Source organism: Castor canadensis, chromosome 5, assembly GCF_047511655.1.
Source record: "Castor canadensis chromosome 5, mCasCan1.hap1v2, whole genome shotgun sequence".
Classification (NCBI taxonomy): domain Eukaryota; kingdom Metazoa; phylum Chordata; class Mammalia; order Rodentia; family Castoridae; genus Castor; species Castor canadensis.
The window spans coordinates 42,689,634-42,711,391 of NC_133390.1; the positions used below are offsets into that span (position 1 = coordinate 42,689,634).

The following is a 21,758-nucleotide window of genomic DNA, read 5'->3' on the forward strand; positions in this document are numbered from 1 at the left end:
GCAGCATTTACAAAAGTTTTTATAATATATCAAATGTATCATATTTTAATTCACCCCTTCCACCATCTCTTTTTCCCCTCCTCCCCCCATTCCTGGAATAGTTTCAACAGATACCATTTTTCTGTTTACATACATATCTATACTATATTTTATCACATTCACCCTCCTACTCTTTTCCCCACTTCCTCCCCCTACTACTGGTACCAACCCTGTTCTCTGATTTTGTATAAAAAAAATTGACATTTTTGGTTATTTAGAACTACACAGGGAGTTTCCTTGTGGCATGTATTATAGTCTGATAGACCCTTGTGATTATATTGACCCTTATTGGTATTTCAAGTTAACCTTCTCATCTCAAAATCTTTAATCATTATGTACAAAACTCTCTTTCCTATGCAAGGTAACAAATGCACAGATTCTAGAGATTAGGGTTTGAACATCTTTGGGAGGCCATTTTTCTGTCTAGTAAATAACCCTCTGTTACTGCAGCTACTCCCACCCTTTCTCCTTCCCTTCACACTAGGAGTCCCAGTGTGATTTGCTGTCACTGTCTCAACTTCCCCCTCCCTTATGTATTCCTTAATTCCCTATATTAGAGGACTTCTACCCTGACCCTTCAGTTTAATTGTTCTTGGTACACTAGATACTGCCTGGTTATTAAATTCAATGTATTCTTTTTTAGTCCTTTCCTTATATGACCTGTGGTATCATTTGATGCTTGAGACTATGCTCTTCTTAAAATTCTCTGATTTTTTTTCCTGAATTTTTTTCTTTCCCTATTGCCTGCCTCTTTTCTATCTCTTTTTTTTCTGGTGTACCTTTCTTCATCTGTATGCTAAGCTTTCTCCAGGGTTCTTTTCTTCTATATATCCTCTCTGTGTGATCAGCCTAATATTATGCTAGCATCTCATCTGAACACATTTCCAGTACAAAGACTGATCTACCCCCTCAGAGTTTAAATCCAAAGTTGATCATATGGCCCCTCTCATTTCCATGTCATGTTGTTTCTCCTGTGTTTCATATTAGTGAACTCATCTGGCTTCCTGTTACTCAAATCAGAAACCGTAATTTTGAGCACCTCTTTCTGCTTTGTTTTCCTACATGGCCAGTTCCTTTGGTTCTACTTAACATAGAAGTTCTCAATTATCTGTGAGTGGTACGTTATATGACCTCCAGAGGATGCCTAACACTATGAATACATCCTGTATATACTACACTTTTCCTATGCATATATACCAGTGATAAAGTTTGACTTATAGATTTGGCACAGTAAGACATTAACCACTGTAACTAATAATAAAGCTAACCAACTATAATAATATCCTGTAAGGAAATAGCTATTATAAATATCGTTGTGGTTTGGGGCAGTTATTAAGTAAAATGAGGGTGTCTTGAACACAAGCACTGGGATATGGACAGTCTCATAACTGGAAAGACTGTTATTTGTCCAGTGGGTGGATAGCATATACTCATGGATATGCTGAATACAGGAATGATTCACATGTAAGCAGAACAAAGCAGAAAAGCATGAGATGGCATAGGATTTCATCAGAATGGCACATCATTTAAAACTTGTGATGCTGTCATTTTTTATTTAATATTTTTGAACCACAGTTGGTCCCATGCTATGGTTTGGTTTAATGTCCTTCAAAGGTCATGTGTTAATAGCTTAGTCTCCAGGGTGATGCTTTTGGGAACTTGTAGGAAGTGGGGCCTAGTGGAAGGAAGTTGGGGCACTGTGGGTGTACCCTCAAAGGGGATTGTGGAACCCCAGTCCCTTACTTTCTTGCTTCCTGGCTTAAGATATAAGTGTCTTTGCTCTACTACATTCTCCCACTATGATGCGTTCATTGTCTCATTGTGACAAGGACTTTGAGGCTGCTTCTGCTATAAAAGCACCGACTTTCCACTTGGGCTTGCAGGTATCCCATGGGTAACCAAAAGCAGGATAAAAGCTTAGCATCTCTACCTTGATGTTGCATCTGTCTCCCTTACTGTCTTAACATTTTTAGTCAGATTCCTAATTCAAAAGGACGGGAGACATGAGTTTTGAAGAAAGATGGGGTTTAATTTTACCCAGGTGTGAAGAAATTTGTGCATCCTAAGCTTTCCATAGCATGAAAGGAGCAAATTAAGACTAATTTATTGTTAAACAAATATTTTGCTACAGGAGATTGCATCCAGGCCCTCCTGTGTGCTAGGCAAGCACTCTACCACTTGAGCACACCCCTAGTCCAAGACCAATTTAAATGAAAACATAAAGTAACAATTTTGGGGGGTAGTAGAATTTGAACTCAGGGCCTTGTTCTTGCTAGATAAATACTTGAGTCCCAGCCCTTTTGGCTTTAATTTTTTGATATTTCAGGTAAGATCTTTCACTTTTGGCGAAGGCTGGCCTTAGATTGTGAATCCTCTTTCATCTGCCTCCTATGTAACTAGGATTACAAGCTTTTTTTTTCATATAGGGTCTCACTAACTTTTTTTTGACTGAGCTTGCTTTAACTGCAATCCTGCCATCAACACCTCCCACGTAGCTGGGATTATAGGCATCCACCACACCTGGCCCTACAAAAAATGTTTTATAATTATGTTTTGAAAGAAAAATGTAAGTACCCATATGCCTGACATTCAAGTTTTACAAATATTAGCCTTCAGTATCACATTTCAGTTCTATTTTTAAGAAAATAGGTAACAAATTCTTAAGAGGTCCTACATGCTGTCTGTCTAACACCATCACTCCCAGAGGTTACCAGTATTTGGACCTAATTTCTTAGCCATCTATGTTTTTCAGCATCACAATTCTACCTGTCAAAGCTTTATTTTAATATTGTTAGTAAATTATTGTTGCCCTGACCAAGTCTAAAAGAAGAGACTCATGTCACATAAAGCAATGAAGATTAGTGCTTTCTGTGTACATCACTGTGGCATCTAGTAAAATGTACTCTGCTACAAGTTTTTTTTTTTCCTCATTGGAGGAATAACTCCTCAATACCACCTTTTTGATCTAAATAAATGTAACTAAATCTAGATCATTTATAGAAATTGCTGATTCTGTAATTTCCTAATTAAGATGTATGTATATCCTGATTAGCAAGGATTATCTAATGTGCTGTATGCTGAACTAAAATGCATTATATTTCTTTCTGTTCTCTAGTGCTTGTGCTTAGTAAGAATTGTAGAATTTTAGGATAACAAAGAACCTAGAGACCTTCTTGTTTTGCTCCCGTGTGTGTGTGTGTGTGTGTGTGTGTGTGTGTGTGTGTGTGCTTGCGCACACGCAAACTGAGATTGAACCCAAGGCCTTGTACATGATAAACCTAAATTCTACCACTAAGCTATACTTTCAGGGCTTTCTTATTTTATTTTATTTTTCACCCTGTCATATTTTAGAGGTGAAAAAATTTAACAGTAAAGAGTTGGGCTTTATCAAGTCTTCAAAGTTAGGATATGACCCAAATTTGGTACTCTCATAACTCAGTAAATTTAGATAGTGATTTTGATGCACTGTTATGCTGGGCTCTGCAATTTGAATTAAAATGTCAGGAAATAGTACACTTAAATAACAAAATCATATCATAATTTATTTTGGTATAGTTTTTCGTTCTGTCAGATTTTTTAAAATTCTCTCACAATTATATCATAAAACAGGGTTTCCAAACCTCTTTCCATATGTCTTTACGTTACTTTTAGAATTTGTATGTGTTTATGTTAACACTTAGAGCTTTCTCTATATACAAAGTATTTAAAATTTCATGTGTTATACTTTGCTCTTTGATGTTTTAGTAAAATGTTTTATCTTTTACTTGCATATTATATTTTGAAGTAATTCCTAATTTTCTTAGCTGACAGATGAAGTTTGGACTTGTAAGTGTTAAATATATTACAACAATGTCATTCAAAAATATTCAGAATTTAAGTGTTTTCTATCTTTACTACTCTCAAGTATTATGCTGCTTATATTTCTACTATCTTAATTTGTATATATGTTATATTAAAAGGGATCCTGAGATAAGGGCTAAAATTGAGCCCTTATGTACTCAATTTGGGGCTCTGTTTGCCGCTACATTAACTTCAACAACTTTAAATACTAGCTCCTGGACTGCAGAAGTCTTCACTTGTTAAGGCAAATTGCTACTGTAAAATAACCTTGAGGTCTTTTGATCCTTACCTTTCACTTTTTTCCTGAGAAATATTTCAGTTTTAAAACTCTTTCTGTTAATTATTACCTTGAATCATGAACATGTGTTTTCAGAAAACTTCAGCCAATTTGATATACGAAGGTATATAGCTTTAATTACATTCTCATATTGAACAATTTTGATATGAAGATTTATGTAAATTAAATTCATTAGAGCATTTTCTCAACTTAAAATGATGTATTTTAATTTTACTTAGTATTTACTCAGCACGTTGGGTATCAGAAAATATATGTTGTTTTGATTTAGTAAAGATGCCCACTGTGTGCCTGACACATTTGCTACTGGTGCTATGAAGTTGATTGAACAATTCTGGTAGAAGAGACTGTATGTATGGAAAGTTGCAGGGAATGGTTCTGAAAAGCCAGGGGAATCCTATACATTGCAGATGTGCTGGGAGTGCCTGAAGAGGAAGCTGCTGAGTGTGGACTTGATTTTGTGTTTTTAAGCAAAAAAATTCCATAGCTGGATTTTACAAACATCATAGTTAGGTTTTACTAGCAACATGCTATGTTGCTTATAAGGTATGCTTATGACCTTAGTTAATCTACCTATTACTAAGTAATCATCCTTTTGGACTCAGGAACTAAGCTGTGATTGTGGTGGGACATGGGGGAAAATTCCAAGTTATTTTGTTGAAAATGAGGTATGTGTCTACAAATTTTAGAATAAACAAAATGACTTGAGCTAATCTATAAAATAATAATATCATTATTTTTATAAACCATTTTATTTAAATTTCCCATGGAAACTTCTGTGGACTGACTTCTTAATGCTGAAACCTGGAGTATTTTGTCTTTGCTGTGCTTGCAGGGTCAGTGTGAGGATAAATGATAAAGTGAAACAGCTTGGAATGATTGAGACATGCTATATAAATTCAAACCATTGATTATTGCAGGGTTCAGAGAAGCTTAGAGTGTTTAATTCTGAAATGTTAAAGTTGAGGTAGTTAATACAAAGATATTTATTTATTGATTGATTGATTGATATAAGGTCTTACTGTGTACCCCAGGCTGGTTGATCTCCTGAGTGCATACAGGTATGCACCATATGTGGTGACCAAACAAGATCCATTTACTTTATGAAACTTCACAGTGTTTGATATTGTTCATTTCTTAACCCTCTGGAATTGGTTCTCACTCTTGCCATCTTTTTGGTCCCCTCATTTTCTTCTGATCACAAGAATAGTTTTTTTTAAAGGTTGTTGGAGTTCCCTTCTCTGTTATCCCCTGGCTCTTCTTTGTGTACACTTCCAGGACTATTTCATATGTTCTAATATTTTCACTGCAACCTATATGACTCATAAATGTAGTAATATAGTCCAGGCTTCAACAGTGTGACTAGTACTGCTGCCAGTACATCCATGACTGAGTACATTAATCATCTGTTTCCACCTATCTCTCTAGTATCATCTGTGGATCCCTGTCTTCAGCTTTGTGCCGTAATAAGAATAACTATTGGTTGAGCATATACTGTGTGCCACAGGCATTATACACATCACTCACATTGTTTAATTTTAACACGTTCATTTGGGTATTGTTATCTCATTTTACTGATGACATTTTGAGAAGTTAAGTAATTTGTCTCAGGTCATACAACATGGAAATTCCAAATTTGAGACCTGAGTCCATTTCTCTCCAATATCAAATTTGTGGCTTTATTTCAGAGTTCCCCCTTTTATGCTACTTATTACGGGTGAAAACGTACTGTAAATCTTTCAGTACCATAGAGTGCTTTCCATTTCAGCCTTTCCAGTTTGTTATGCAATCTAAGATTTTATAGTTGTAATAGTAAGAGTGGAGTGTGATCAGTTTCAATTCTGGAAAGTTCATATCACGAACTATTTGATAATACTGATTCCTTAGGTAGAAGCAAGTCATGTTCTCTTTGGACTCAATACATTGCTGTGTTCAGTTGTGATTTTGTTTTCCTTTTGCTCAAGGCTGCTATTCTGAGATGTACTCTTATCCCTCAATTTTTAACTCACAAGACAATATGATATCTGCTTGAAGTGTTCTCAGTCTGGAATTTTTCTTTCTCCTATCTTTGCCTTCCCCTTCCTTGGCAAACTTCTTAGTTAAGAATTTAACTAAATTCTCTTGTTTGAGAAGCTTTCCTGACCTTCCATGTATCTGGGCTGGATGATGTTCCCTTGCTCTGTATTCCTTTATTATCTTTACATTGATAGATGAACATCTTAAGCTTAAATAGTGTTACAATGTTTTGATATTTAAATTTTAGTTGCTGTCACTAGATGAGCACTTAGGGATAGAAATCATGTCTGATGAATTTTTCTGTCCATAATTCCTAATGTGTATTCATTGATTTGTTATATGAACAAATGAATAAATGATTGATTTTATTGCTAGTCTAGACTCTGCAAACCTACTGTGTATCATTGTTTTCAATTTGAAGGGTTAACATAATTTGATCAGTAATCATATGACTAAAAGACAATCTTTCATATGGTCAAACTGTCCCCAGTGATAATTTATCATATTTTAAAAAGCCATTATAACATGTACATTTTAACATGTGTTAAATAGGTTGTACATCTTTACTGTTTAAAAGTTGCATAGGCCAGGCAAGGTGATTCATACCTGTAATCCCTGCACGTGGAAGGCTGAGGCAGGGATCAGGTCAGCCTGGACTGTTTACCAAGTTCAAGACAGCCTGGGCTTCTTAGCAAGACCCTATCTCAAAACAAACAGAACAAAACTGAAAATGTTGCACAAAATTTTGAATTTTATATAATTGTTAACCTTTAAAGCCCATTCTTTTCTGACAGTTTAAATTTAACTCTTTGGTGTAATTCATGCATGATTTTTATTTGTTTTGCTAATATTATATTTATTCACCAAGACTTTAATTACCTCAAATATTTAATTAAAACCTTTTTTTCAAGTATATTTCATTATCTTAAAAATTAACGAGGTACAAAGTAGACTAGGTAAAACTAGAATCCACAGAGACTTATTTTGGTCAGTCTCAGTATTTTTTTTTTTTTCACGTGTATGTGTGGGTAAAACACAGACTACTCTTTTGAGCCTGGCTTTTCTTTCTTTTTTTTTTATTATTTTATTATTCATATGTGCATACAAGGCTTGGTCAGTCTCAGTATGATTATAATTTTTCAAAATGATTTTCATCTTTGTAGGACTTCTTTGGTTTGTTTGAATATAATAGCCTAGAAAAGAAGACAAGCTCTTAGGTAAAACCTAACATCTTTGGTAGCTCTAAAAGCAATGTTCAGTGGTGAAGGTTAGCTCGGTGGTAGACCACTTGGTCACTGTGCATAAGGCCCTGGATTTGAGCTTTAGCACCACAAAAATAAAAGTGATGTTCAAAATGTGGTATAGACATGAAACTTGAAAATTTTAAGACAAAAGTGGAGAAAACATAAGATGCTGCTGATGTAATAGAGAATGAGAGGTGATTTTCTTCAAAAAGGTGTATTAGAGAATATTTTCTGTGGCTCATGCGGATATGTGAAAGAACTCCATGATGTTCTTAGGATCTGCTGACTTGGTCAGTGTTTATTTATAGCATGGTTTTAGGTTTCTGCTCTCCATTTTCATGGCTACTAGTGCCTCCTTTTTATGGCATCCTGTGTTACTGAAATCACCTCTCCAATGCCTGTTTTCTTGCTGAACTGTAAAGTTTCTGAGGGATTATAGATGTTTTGTTTGCTACTGTATAATGGGTATTTAATATTTGTAGAATAAGTGATGCAAACAAGCAGAAAACATGGATTCATTCTCCAAAAGTATTTGTTTACGTTGATGGTAATATTTGACACTGTAGATCTTGAAATACATCAAAAATAATTAAATAATAGTTGAACTGGCTTTAATGTTAATGTTATTTTAGTCTAATCACACAATGAGTAATTTGAATTACCTAAAACATTTATTTAATGTGCTACATTATTTTTTCTGGATAATTACTTGCTATGTTTTTGTACTGAAATCTTGTTCTTTGAGGTTTGACACTTAATTCTTCAACTCATAATTGTGATTCTTCAAATAAAATAATAAAATTGTATTCTAAATATAGTATCTTTAGGCAATAAATTCATGTTTTTTTAAGTGGATAATGCAGGTGAAATTTCAACATGCATAAGGATGCCTAGACCTTACAAGCTCCCTCATCTCCATAAATTCATAATCTGCTGTAGATTTCTTTGGCATACCTACTGTCCTTCACCATCAGCTGTTTGGGGAGGAGTGTAAGAATGCTAGTTATTGTGATTTATCTTATACTTACACTGAGTCAAGTATAGCTATAACTTCTGCTTATTTACTGTAGTGAATCGAAACATTTAGAAAAGACCAAGGCTCTTGGATAACAAGAAATTAACATTCAGAATAAATTCATTTCACTCACTGTAAAAGTCAAAGTGGTAAATGGTTCACCAGGTTAATAGGACCAGTACAATAGGTTAATTCTTTTGTACCTTGCCTTGGTTTAAGGAATTCTTAGGAGTTAAGTCAGTCAGGTTCTGGTTCCCACTTGGTAATTGATTGATTGTGTGACCTTTGACAAGTTTCTTAACTGCACTTGTGTGTGTTCAGTTGAACAACTGAAATAGATGAAAGCTTTGTTTGATTTTTTTGCTCTGTGGAGTTTAGGTATACAATCAGAAACATTTTAAACTTTCTAATTGTAGGAAGCCTCTTTAAATATCTGTAAGCGCCTAAGTTAATAATAACGTTATTAGACTGCATTTTAGATTTTCTTTGGTAAGGTACTACATATAAAAAAAACAGAGTTGAGCCTATGACCTAGCCAGCATTCTTTTCTAATGTACATTTATAAGATAAACAGATTTGTAATAAACCCTGAAATTTGATAAAATAGAAAATTGAGTCTTTAACAAAGATCTCAGGGTTAGACTCTACCTTCCTACCTCTCGTTCTCTTCATTTCTTTTCTATTGCTTAGATTATACATTGCATAATTTTATTTCATTTGTTTAGAGAACAAAAGAATGACAATTTAAAGGCATTTTTTTCATGAATTTCACTTTCAAATTTATTTTTTATTCATCACTATGCCTTCTACCATCTGACAGATTGTCTTGTATATAGTAGATGCTCTTTTAATGTTGCTTAGATGAATGAATTTGTCTTTATTCCCAATCCCAAATCAACAAAGAAAGTGATTTTTAATTTTTATTATTTTAAGAAAGGTGACTCTTGTGATGGTGGGACTTGATAATGCTGGTAAAACGGCCACAGCAAAGGGGATCCAAGGAGGTAAGCTAATATATTTGTATGGTTTTTGAACTCTATTTATTTATTTGAACTCATTTATTTATATTAAATTGCTTTATTACATGTTAATACAGTACAAACAGTGTACACATCATGGTATCAGCTTATTTTCATATTTAAGATTGGAATAGACTGATACACCTTTGCTTTAAGGATACCCATCTCCTAATTTTCTTAGCCAGAATTTAGTCAAGTAGCTACTCCTATAGAAAATGGAAGTAAAAGTATAGTTAGCCAGCATTTCTTGCTGGTTTCTTTCCTATATGATATGTCATTTTTTGGGGGTAGGGGTAGTACTGGGGTTTGAACACAGGACCTTGTGCTTGCTAGGCATATGCTTCAGTACATGAGCTCTGTTGGAAGCACATTTTGCTTTAGTTATTTTTCAGATAGTTATAGGCAGCTGTAACCTTTATTTTATTATGAGATACCCTGAGCATTTTTTGATTTAGAAAAAGAAAATAATGTATAAACAAAGCACAGAAGTGAAAGTACCTACAGAAAGAGGATATTCTAAGTATGGGAATCAAACTAGATGGTCTGATTAGCAGATCATTAGGTGTGTGCTTTCCTGAATGTAAGGTTTTGAAGAATGGAAAAGGGAAGAAGTTTAGATAAGGTGTCATAGCCTACAGTTCAAATCTGCTTTGTTACCTGTTTTTATAAGGTTCACAAGCTAAGAAGATGCGCTGCATTTGTAAATGATTGAAATTTAAAGAATAATATTTCATCACACATGAAATTCAAATTTTAAGGTCCATAAATTGTCTTTAGAACACAACCTTGCTCATTTGTTTGCATATGATAATGGCTGCTTTCACCCTGCACTGTCAGAGTTGTCTGTGGTTAAGAAAGAGACTGAATCCCCCTATGTAATGAATATATCCTAATAAAAAATTTTAAAATAAAAAAAGATTTAAAAATAATAAAAAGAAAGAGACTGTATGGCCCCAAGGCCTAAAATATTCACTATCTCTTTAATAATGACAGTGAGTATTCTGGAAGGGTAAGCATAGAAGATAGCATAAAGGGTAACAAAAAGGATTTGGAAGACTACATGTCTAATTGTTACACCTAATGTTGTATAGAATTTGTGACGAAACAGTGTTTTCCTCCAACAGTAAGTTTTGCAAGATATTAATACATAAAAGCCCTCTGATTATTTAATATGCATACTATCTCATCTCAATCATCAGTGCTCAGGATATCACATAATAAAGTAAAAGTCACAGCTGCCTGTAATTTTGAGCTCTCCTCTTTTTCTTTTTTTTTCAGTTGTGTACTTCCTCTCATATTTATTTTTTAGTCTACTCCATGATGACTGATTGCTTGCCTTGAATTATTTTCAATATTCCAGTTATATAGAACTATTTGAGGTGTCCCACATGAATCTTTCTCATGCCTTTGCCTTTTTGTTTCTATTGTTCCTGGTTTTCTTATTAGATACAATATCTACTTATATTTAAAGACTTATTTTGTCCTATTGTTTTCTCCTTTATAAAAAGTATGCTTCAACCACTTCCATTCTGTTAGGAGAGTTGATTATGGAATTGACTATGTTCTCCTTTTTTCCCCCCTATTCTTAACTGTACCGCTATTTAAATGAATTTACTTGTTTATCTTTCCACTTTTCTAGACTATAAATCCTCTAAGGGCAGTTTTACTCAGTTTGGTTTCCTAGTTGTTTAGATGATGCCTCTCATGTATACTAGGCAGCCTTCTTAAAATATCTTCTACCCTTTCACTTATTTCTGGTTATTCTCTTACCTTTTGGCCTTTTCTTTTTTTCCTTTGAATTTACTAATTTCTTTTGAGATATGTCTATCTTCTATCTCACTATATTGCTATTGCTTAAGTGGAGACCCTCCATGTCTTTCATCTGTCACACCGCAATGGCTTCTTAATCTAAAAGTAGCTTTCCTATCATGAACTTTTCTTTTTCCTATCAACTTCTCTTCATCATGGCTGTCAAAGTGGTTACATTAGTAGTACATAGGTTCAACTGGTATAATAGAGACCTAAAATAATAGTGGTTCAACAAGGTTGAAGTTTATTTCTTTCTGGTAACAGCCCAAGCAAAAGTAGTCTAGGACTAGTATGGCACTCTGTGATGCTAGGAACTCAGTTCTTTATCCTATTTGCTTTAACATCCCTAGTGTCCTTTCTCACCTACATGGTCTAGGATACCTTTCTACAACATGATTTTATTTGGAAGGAAGAGGTAAAGGGTAAGGGGAGACCATGCTCCTTTCCTTTAAGAATGTGGACCAGAAGCTGCCATATATTTTAGGCTGTATGTCTTTGACTACAAGCAGTGATGTTCTGGACCCCATCCTATTTCCTCATATTGGCTCATGTCAAATGGCAACAGTCAGTGATACATATCTCTTCCAACTCTGTGTTCAGGTGCCACCACAGTATCTGATGTTACCATGGAAATTGACAACTACTACATTCTAAGGTTCCCCCCCACCTCCAAGTTGGTAGTTAAATATTTAATAACACACTACTAACTGGAACTACCTCTCATGGCTATTACATGCCATTGAGGTTGGGAATTATAATCTATCCTAAATAGTCATGTGCCTAGATAAAAGAAAAAATTCTGACTGTCCATTATTGTTTCCTAATAGGAAACTATTGTTATTTTAAGTATAAATATTTTTTTCTGTGAATTGGTCTTTTGCTTTGTTGGATAATAGCATATAAGAATCCTTGATTTTTAAATAATGCTTCATCTAAAATAGTTCCTCAATAAATTATTATAAGGATGGATGGTTAAATATATCCAAGGACAAAAGAAGGATGGATGTGTGGATAGCAGTTGCAGCTATCTTAGCAGTGTTGTGATGTAGTATTGAACTTTATGTGCTTTGTGGTGAATGCTAAGGATAAAAAGACATAATCCCACCTGTTGGAAAGGTATAGTCTATTATGAGGGTCATGTAGAAGATTGGATATTATTGTAGTGAATTACTATCATAAAAGGTAATACTATAAGTAGAAAGGAACCATCAGATAAGGATTTATTGGGAAAGTTGTATGTAAACATTTAGTCTTATGTTTTGAAACACAAGTCTTAAGTCTGGATCAGAGGAGAGTTGAGGGTATTCCATTTGTAGTTCTGAAGACCTGGATTCCAGTAGGAAAGGCCTTGAAAGTCTTGAGAACCTGGATTTGAGTCCTGGCTCTAACTATCATATAACCTTGGAAAAATTTTTTTAACCTGAATTGGTTTGCTGGGAGTATTGCACAGTATCTTATCTGTGCTTACATTGTTTGTTCTGCCTAGAATGTTCTTCCTTTTCTGTTTACAATTATGTAGCTTTTAAACTTTATTCGTGCTCCACTTCTTCTCCGAAGACTTTCTGGGCCATAACTCACCACCCCTTCCTTTTTATCCTCTTCTTGAATTCCCCCATGCTATCCTCTCCAGGCTTTTTCACAGAACATGCAAATTTAGTGTTACTCCATTAATATTCTGTTTTTCTCCTTTGCACTACATGTTCTTTGAAGACAGCAACCATATTTTATCTTTGCACCCTCATGCCTAACAAAGTTCTGGTACCAAGTGTGCATTTGGTCATGTTAGTTTCTTCATCCAAGTTCTAATACAGTGGATTTATTTCCACCAGTGATTTCCTGGGAAATCATATCATTTCATAACCAAAATAAACCAGCCTATTTTATTTGTGGAAACCAGTTCTGGCCCTGACTATCTCCACATTTTAAAATATGTAGTGCAACCCTATTCCTGGAAAATCAGACTGCTTGTATTAGGTCTAACTTGCCTTTTTGTAGATAATGAAGGTATGAGCAAAAATGTGATTTTTCATGGCTCTGTTAACTTTCTCGCATGTAGGGTAAACTGCACTAAGGTACTTTTTTAAAGGGAGTGATGCATTACAAGTCTATTTCTCAGTGACACTTAAGCTTAGTAAACGTCTTTCAAATTTATCTTTGAAACAAAAAATGTTTTGCTAGATGTATAAATCAGACCCTCCAAACTAGCATTGTTCAGTAGAGTTTTTGGCAGTTATGGGAATGGTCTATGTTAGCTATCCACCAGGGTGGGCCACTAGCCACATGTGGCTTTGGAGAAATCTAGCTGATACAGCTGAGGAACTGAGTTTTTAATTTTATTTCGTTTTAATTTTTTTAAAAATTTGAAAGCCTCATATAGTTTTTGGCTACTGTTTTAACATTGCATCTCTAAACAAAGTCCTGTGGGGTAATATTTATAGTACTTTCTAGTGATGAAGAGAGAATAGAAATGACAAACATAAAGCCTGGTCATTTTTCTGTAAATATGAGTCAGCTGCTTTTGTTGACCATTTATGAGTTCTTTCTTTTCCATCTCTTTGTTTCTATTTTCATACTTCTGAGATGTGACTGTCACTCATTTTTAGTCAATATAGAGATTTTCAAGAAGATTCTTAACAAAACACCACTTTATTTACCTTAATTGTATCATTGGTCTACCAAATACTTTCAGTGGCTCTTCATTTTCTGTCTTCAGGAAACTTTTCTGTCTAGCTTAGCCATACATTCATAATATTAAGGACTTGTTGGGTGTGGTAATGTGTGTCTGTAATTTTAGTACTTCATAGGCTGAGGCAGGATGATAGTGAGCTTAAGGTCAGCCTGGGCTACATAGGGAGCCCCTGTCCCAAAAATAAAGCAAAACAAGGTAAATGAACAGTATTTAAGACTTATTCCAGTCACAATGTTCCGTTTGTTGCTACTTATTTGACTTTGCTATTTCCCTTACATAGATTACTCTTGTCCTTGTTTAAATCCTACGTAGATTTCCAGACTAAGCCTCACCTCCCATGTGAAGTCTATGATGACCCTCAGGGATCTTTCTTTAATCTTTTATTGTCATTCCTACTCCTTAGACATTGTAATCATGAGCATCCTGTATCTTCTTTGTGTTGTCATATATGGAAACCTCCTCACCTCCAAACTCTCCAATTATAAATTTCTTAGAGTATCAAAAACATGTTCCTGTAGAAATAGCATAATTTATGCATTGTTTCTAATGGCCCTCAAGGTCTTTTTATTCCCATTGTGTCTTTAATTAACATAATTAAAGAGTTGTTTTACTCATCTCTCATTTTTTTTTATTTTGCCAAAGTTCTTTTATTCTTTGAATGTTTATGATTTTCTTTATCACTCCACAGAAGTTGTGATAGTCTACAGGAATGGCTGTGCATAGCAAAAGTAAAGCCCCAGAGTTTAACCCCAGTAACACCAAAACAAAAACAACAAAAAACAAAACAAAACCAAAAATCAAAAAACCTTCACAACTTTTATTGTTATAAGTTAGAGAAAAACTAGCTTCAAAGGGAAGAGCTCATTCATTCATTCATTCAATTCATTCATTCATGGGTACTTAAGTACCTATTATACCTTAGGTGACAGGATTATAGAAGTTAAAAAAAGAAGAAATTTCTGTGTACATGAAGTAAAAGTTCCAGTTGAATATCTTATAGTATCTAGCCTCCCTCCAAACCAGTGTGCTTGAATGGTGTCAATTGCATAAGTGATAAACATTCTACTTAGTAGTAAAGTATAATGAGTAACACTTTTAATGTTATTTAAGTCGTAAAGTTAAATTAATATTATTAAATTAAAATCTAAAGATTGTTTCTTTTGTATCATTTGAAACAGAATACCCTGAAGATGTAGCTCCTACAGTTGGATTTTCTAAAATTGACCTTAGACAAGGGAAGTTTGAAGTCACCATCTTTGATTTGGGAGGTGGAAAAAGAATTCGGGGAATTTGGAAGAATTACTATGCTGAGTCCTATGGGGTAATATTTGTTGTGGATTCCAGTGATGAAGAGAGAATGGAAGAGACAAAAGAGACAATGTCAGAAGTGCTAAGACATCCTAAGATATCAGGAAAGCCTATATTGGTGTAAGTAACATGAGTTTATTGTAAACCTAGGGGCATTAGCCAATAGAGAAATTTATCTGTTACAAATTACTAAGTAAGCTAAAATAGTCATGCATTAGAGTAATAAAATGTATGTAATTAATTACCTATCTCTTGCTAATATACTGAGGCCTTGTTGTAATTCTGTCCATAGTGATAAAGAGTTAAGGCTATGTTATAAACAAGGCTTATAATCAGATCTCTTAGGTATTCAAATATAAACTCTTTGTTTTATTTGATAATTTATTTTGTACTGAAGTTTGCATTTTGAAATAGCCTGTTAACAAGGTTCTACTTGGAAGGCAGAGGTAGGAGAAACACAGCCTGGCAAAAATGTGAGACCCTATCTCATAAAAAAAACTAAAAGCAAAAGAACTGGGGATTTGGCTAATGTTCAATCCCTAGTACCACATAAGGAAATACACACATGCACACAAAACAAGGTTCTACATTTTTTTCTTTCCATTTTTTCCCCCTCTTTTAACAACATATTTTTTTTGCTGTCCTTTTTTGTGGAAAGTTGTCTTTTTTCTTGTTTAAATTATTTAAAAGCTTCAGTATTCCAGTGACACATTGATTTCTCAGTGTTTACTTCTATATTTCTATATTGCACATATGATTTGTATCATTATCACCTTAGGCATATGCCTATATTATTTTGCGCCTGTACCTGAACATTTTAAAAAACTAAGTGACTGAGGACTGGCAGAGTGGCGCAAGTGATAAGAGCACCTGCTTAGCAAGCATGAAGTCTGAGTTTAAATCCCAGTGCTGCCAAAAAAACAAAAACCAAAAAACCTAAGTGACTAAGGACTTTTATACTCATAGCATTTATGCATAGTAAACACCAGATGGTGCTATAACAATGAGACATAGTGAAAATTTCTTCATTAAGTTGCTCTAACTTGAAGCAAACTGAATATTTGCCCTTGCCATTTTTGCTTTTTCCTCATTCTTGTGATTCATTATTAAGGACTTAGAAAAAAAACCATCAAATTGTTGTGGTTAGATGAAAAATTCTTAAAGTTCTCAGTAGTCTTGAGAAACTCTGTAGTAAATTGAGATTTTTAAATGAAGCAGTTTGGAAGCTTTGATTAAAAAAGCTAAAATATTATTTCATAATTTATTAGTAAACCTTATATTTTTAAACTTATAAGTTTAATTGGGGAAGATGGTTTCTATAATCAGTTCTCATCTTTATTGAATCTGAAGTAAAATATTAATATGAAATGTGAACTTTGTTGAATCCTGTGGGCTAAATTGGTCTCTACAAATGTTGAAGCAGATAATCAGTGATTTCTAAAGTAAAACAATATTGACAGGTATCGGTCATTTGTAAAATAATTGTGTGTGCATTTTAACCACATTTTTTGTGCACTTTTCCATCTATGCATATATTAATTCAACAAATGTTTATTGACCATCAGCTGTGTGCTAGGCATTATCCTAGTGAGGGGGATGTGTTTGGAAAAAAAAAAAACAGAGAACTATGCACTACCTCTGGAAATTACATTCTAGGGGGAGAGGTACACAAAAATATATGACTAATTATCTTATACATTAGCTTATAGGTGTATTGGAACAATGAAGCAGGGAGTGGAAGATCAAGAAGCCTATGATGGAGGAGGTGATAAAGATGCATTGCTCTCATGATTAAGATAATCATAGTAGGGCTTGCTAAGATGATATTGGAGGGAGTTAGTCATGCAGCTATCTGTGAAAAAGCCCCAGAGTACAGCAGGCAATTTTTTTTGTTGTTGTTGTTTTTTAATTTTTATTTTATTCATATGTGCATACATTTCTCTCCCCTTCCCCCCCCCCCCCGCCGCCGCCTCCTTCCTTCCCCTCCCTTAACCCCTCTTACCCCTCACTACCAGGCAGAAACTATTCTGCCCTTATTTCTAATTTTGTTGAAGAGAGAGTATAAGCAATAATAGGAAGGACCGAGGGTTTTTGCTAGTTGAGATAAGGATGTTGACTCGCATTGATTTCCTGTTCATGTGTGCTACCTTCTAAGTTAATTCTTCTTGAACTAAACTTTTCTCTAGTTCCTGGTCCCTTCTCTTATTGGCCTCAGTGGAGCAGGCAATTGTCAAGTAAACACAGTGACTACCAAGTAATAAAGTAACTGTCAGCAAACATATCATTTCAATTCTGTCTCCTTTCTTAGCTTATAAATTTTCTGAGTAGGGAAAAAAATATGCAACATGAGTGATGTTTTACCATTATAATTGTGCAGTCAGTGAAGACTTACTAAGATACCACAATTAATTTTGAATATGATAATTTGTTTACAAAATATAAAATGGTTTGCCATTTGTGTATCTTTGCTCTAGGGAGTTTTTTAAATAGATTTTTATTTTAATACTTTATATTAATAAAATAATACATATTTATTTAGACATGTTTATAGGATACAATGTGACATTTCAGTACATGCATATGATGTATAATGATCAGGTCAGGGTAATAGCCCTATCTATCACTTCATAGATTGATCATTTCAAAGTCCTTTCTACTAAATATTTTGAAGTATTCAATTAATTGTTATTAACCATTGTTATCCAACTGTGCTACAGAACATTGACCATTTATTTCTCCTGTTCAGGGTGTACTGAATGCCTATATCCATTAATGGACCTGTCTCCATCCTCCCAGCCCCATTATCTTTCCAGTTTCAGGTACCTGGGATTTAGCTCTGTTCAGTGGGGTCAGGTCTCTGGCAGCTCTGTATATTGTGTCTGCCATTTTCCTTATGTTGCCTAGGGATATGACTGCCATTGTGTACCCCTGTGGCTGTGGTGCACAGTAAGGGAGTCCCTGCCAGTGTCTGAAGGCTGTCTGGGACCAGGGGTACACACATGTATGGGTCCTGACCAGGTACTGTTGGTGTTCAGGTGCTGTGTAGGTGACCTTGTGGGGCCTCCAGTGGGCCCACCTGCTATGAGCAGTCTGCTCAGATGCTTCCCAGGGCTTTAGTTAAATGGGCAGGGTTACAGGGAATCACAGGAAAATGGTCTGAACTTCTGCAAATGGGTTGCTCATGTGTTTTCTTTGTGCTGCAGGAGGATAGGGTAGGATATCTTGTTGTTTCCCAGGGGTTTTGCCTGCTTAGCTACTTCCTGGGGTCATGTGTAGGTAGATGAGTCACCTAGCTGCCTGAGGACCTACCTGGGCAAAGCTGCTCAGGGCTGGCTGCTAGGCTCCTTCCTTAGGATCTGAGGGTGTGTAGGCCCGGCTGCCTATTTGCTTCCAAGGCAGTGGGAAATTGGACAGAGCTACCCGGCTATTTTCTGGGGTCCTCAGGCTGAGCCACTTAGGGTGGACTGCCCAGGTGCTTCCCAGGGCCTGAAAAGGTGGCTAGGTTTTCCTGGCTGGTTCACAGGGCAGAGTTAGCTCAGCTGCTGGCAGCATCTACTTGATCTCTTACCAGGATCTCAGGGAATTAGAATCTCAAGATATCTTTGTGCAAGAGGAGCTTGGTTGGGGAGGACATACTTGGGCTAGGCTCTTTCTCTGGCATTGCAGCTCTGAGGTTACCCAGAAGTTCCCAGTGTGGGCTGAGGGTCTGTGAGGACTTAGGGCTATAGGCTACAGCTATATTTGGTGTGAGTGGGGACTGCTGCGGGTCTTCACCTTACTCTTTCCTGGTGTAACAGAGTACTCCTTGGTTCAGGGTTGCTGTTGAGAGATGGGAGAGTTGATACTGTGTACTTAGTTCTCTGCTTTCTAAGGCTGTTGTGTATCTCCATGCTCTACATCCTCTCTGTACTCCACCACTGTGCCTCAAATGCTCTTGTGAAATAGCCACTACTATCATTTTCATGAATTTTATATGCATATTTTTTAAAAAGTATAGTGTGTGCAGTATATAAAATTTTGTATCCCACTGCTTTTTTTTTGATACTTATAAACATTTCTTGAAAATGTTCAAGCCTCATATTTACAAGTTATCCTATTTGCTTTTTTCTTTCCCACCTACAATTAATTCATCTTAGTGATACTTCTTTCTTAATATCACCTGAGTATCTTCACTATCACCTTCAAGGGAATAGTGAGGCTGTAGCCCCTATCTCTTTCTCTTTTGCTTCCTGGCCTAACTCTGCCACTCTTTCACTATGATATGCTGCCTTACCACAGGTCTACATCCAACTGGGCCAAACTGTCTTTGACTGGAACCTCTGAATTTATAAATCAAAATAGCCTTTTTTTAATCTCATCTTTAACTCACTGCTATTTTACCACTAAGTCCCTGCTGGACTGTCACTTTAATGAAGTAACTCATACCTCCTTGGAGTCTTTATACCGGTTTTTTTTTTCTTTTATTATTCATATGTGCATACAAGGCTTGGTTCATTTCTCCCCCCTGCCCCCACCCCCTCCCTTACCACCCACTCTGCCCCCTCCCTGTCCCCCCCACCCCCTCAATACCCAGCAGAAACTATTTTGCCCTTATTTCTAATTTTGTTGTAGAGAGAATATAAGCGATAATAGGAAGGAACAAGGGTTTTTGCTGGTTGAGATAAAGATAGTTATACAGGGCATTGACTCACATTGATTTCCTGTGTGTGTGTGTTACCTTCTAGGTTAATTCTTTTTGATCTAACCTTTTCTCTAGTTCCTGGTCCCCTTTTCCTGTTGGCCTCAGTTGCTTTTAAGGTATCTGCTTTAGTTTCTCTGCGTTAAGGGCAACAAATGCTAGCTGAATTCTATCAGACCTTTAAAGAAGAACTGATACCAACCCTCCTTAAACTGTTCCACGAAATAGAAAGGGAAGGAAAACTGCCTAACACATTTTATGAAGCAAGTATTATACTTATCCCAAAACCAGGCAAAAACACCTCCAAAAAGGAGAAATATAGGCCAATCTCCTTAATGAATATTGACGCAAAAATCCTCAACAAAATAATGGCAAACCGAATTCAGCAACACATCAAAAAGATTATTCACCACGACCAAGTAGGCTTCATCCCAAGAATGCAGGGGTGGTTCAACATAAGAAAATCAATAAATGTAATAAACCACATTAACAGAAGCAAAGACAAAAACCACTTGATCATCTCAATAGATGCAGAAAAAGCCTTTGATAAGATCCAACACCATTTCATGATAAAAGCTCTAAGAAAACTAGGAATAGAAGGAAAGTACCTCAACATTATAAAAGCTATATATGACAGACCTACAGCCAGCATTATACTTAACAGAGAAAAACTGAAACCATTCCCTCTAAAATCAGAAACCAGACAAGGATGCCCACTATCTCCGCTCCTATTCAACATAGTACTGGAATTCCTAGCCAGAGCAATTAGGCAAGAAGAAGGAATAAAAGGAATACAAATAGGTAAGGAAACTGTCAAAATACCCCTATTTGCAGACGACATGATCCTATACCTTAAAGACCCAAAAAACTCTACTCAGAAGCTTCTAGACATCATCAATAGCTATAGCAAGGTAGCAGGATATAAAATCAACATAGAGAAATCATTAGCATTTCTATACACTAACAATGAGCAAACTGAAAAAGAATGTATGAAAACAATTCCATTTACAATAGCCTCAAAAAAAAGCAAATACCTAGGTGTAAACCTAACAAAAGATGTGAAAGACCTCTACAAGGAAAACTAAACACTTCTGAAGAAAGAGATTGAGGAAGACTATAGAAAGTGGAGAGATCTCCCATGCTCATGGATTGGTAGAATCAACATAGTAAAAATGTCTATACTCCCAAAAGTAATCTACATGTTTAATGCAATTCCCATCAAAATTCCAATGACATTCATCAAAGAGATTGAAAAATCTACTGTTAAATTTATATGGAAACACAAGAGGCCACGAATAGCCAAGGCAATACTCAGTCAAAAGAATAATGCAGGAGGTATCACAATACCTGACTTCAAACTATATTACAAAGCAATAACAGTAAAAACAGCATGGTGGTGGCACAAAAACAGACACGAAGACCAGTGGAACAGAATAGAGGACCCAGATATGAAGCCACACAATTATAATCAACTTGTCTTTGACAAAGGAGCTGAAAATATACGATGGAGAAATAGCAGCCTCTTCAACAAAAACTGCTGGGAAAACTGGTTAGCAGTCTTCAAAAAACTGAAACTAGATCCATGTATATCACCCTATACCAATATTAACTCAAAATGGATCAAGGATCTTAATATCAGACCACAGACTTTATACCGTTTTTTTATGACTGGAGTAAACCCTTCCTTGTCCTGTTCATTCAAACTTTTATTTTATTTTTAAATTTTTTATTCATTTATTCACATGTGCATACTTAAATATTACCTTTCAGAAAGGCCTTCATTGACCACCCACCCTAATTTAGCAT

General features: G+C 35.4%; 1 protein-coding gene across 3 annotated transcripts in view; it reads left to right on the forward strand.

The window, feature by feature from the left end:
* Positions 1 to 21,758, forward strand: part of Arl13b (ARF like GTPase 13B) — a 67,327-nt gene that overhangs the window by 4,895 nt on the left and 40,674 nt on the right. The window contains exons 2-3 of one of the 3 annotated variants that reach the window (XM_020183691.2): positions 9,383 to 9,453; positions 15,145 to 15,394. The exons of 1 other annotated variant lie outside the window; for it this stretch is intronic. In XM_020183691.2, coding sequence (XP_020039280.2) covers positions 9,383 to 9,453; positions 15,145 to 15,394 — 321 coding nt within the window. The remainder of the gene's footprint in view (positions 1 to 9,382; positions 9,454 to 15,144; positions 15,395 to 21,758) is intronic. One more of the 3 variants, XM_074072944.1, reaches the window with a different exon arrangement.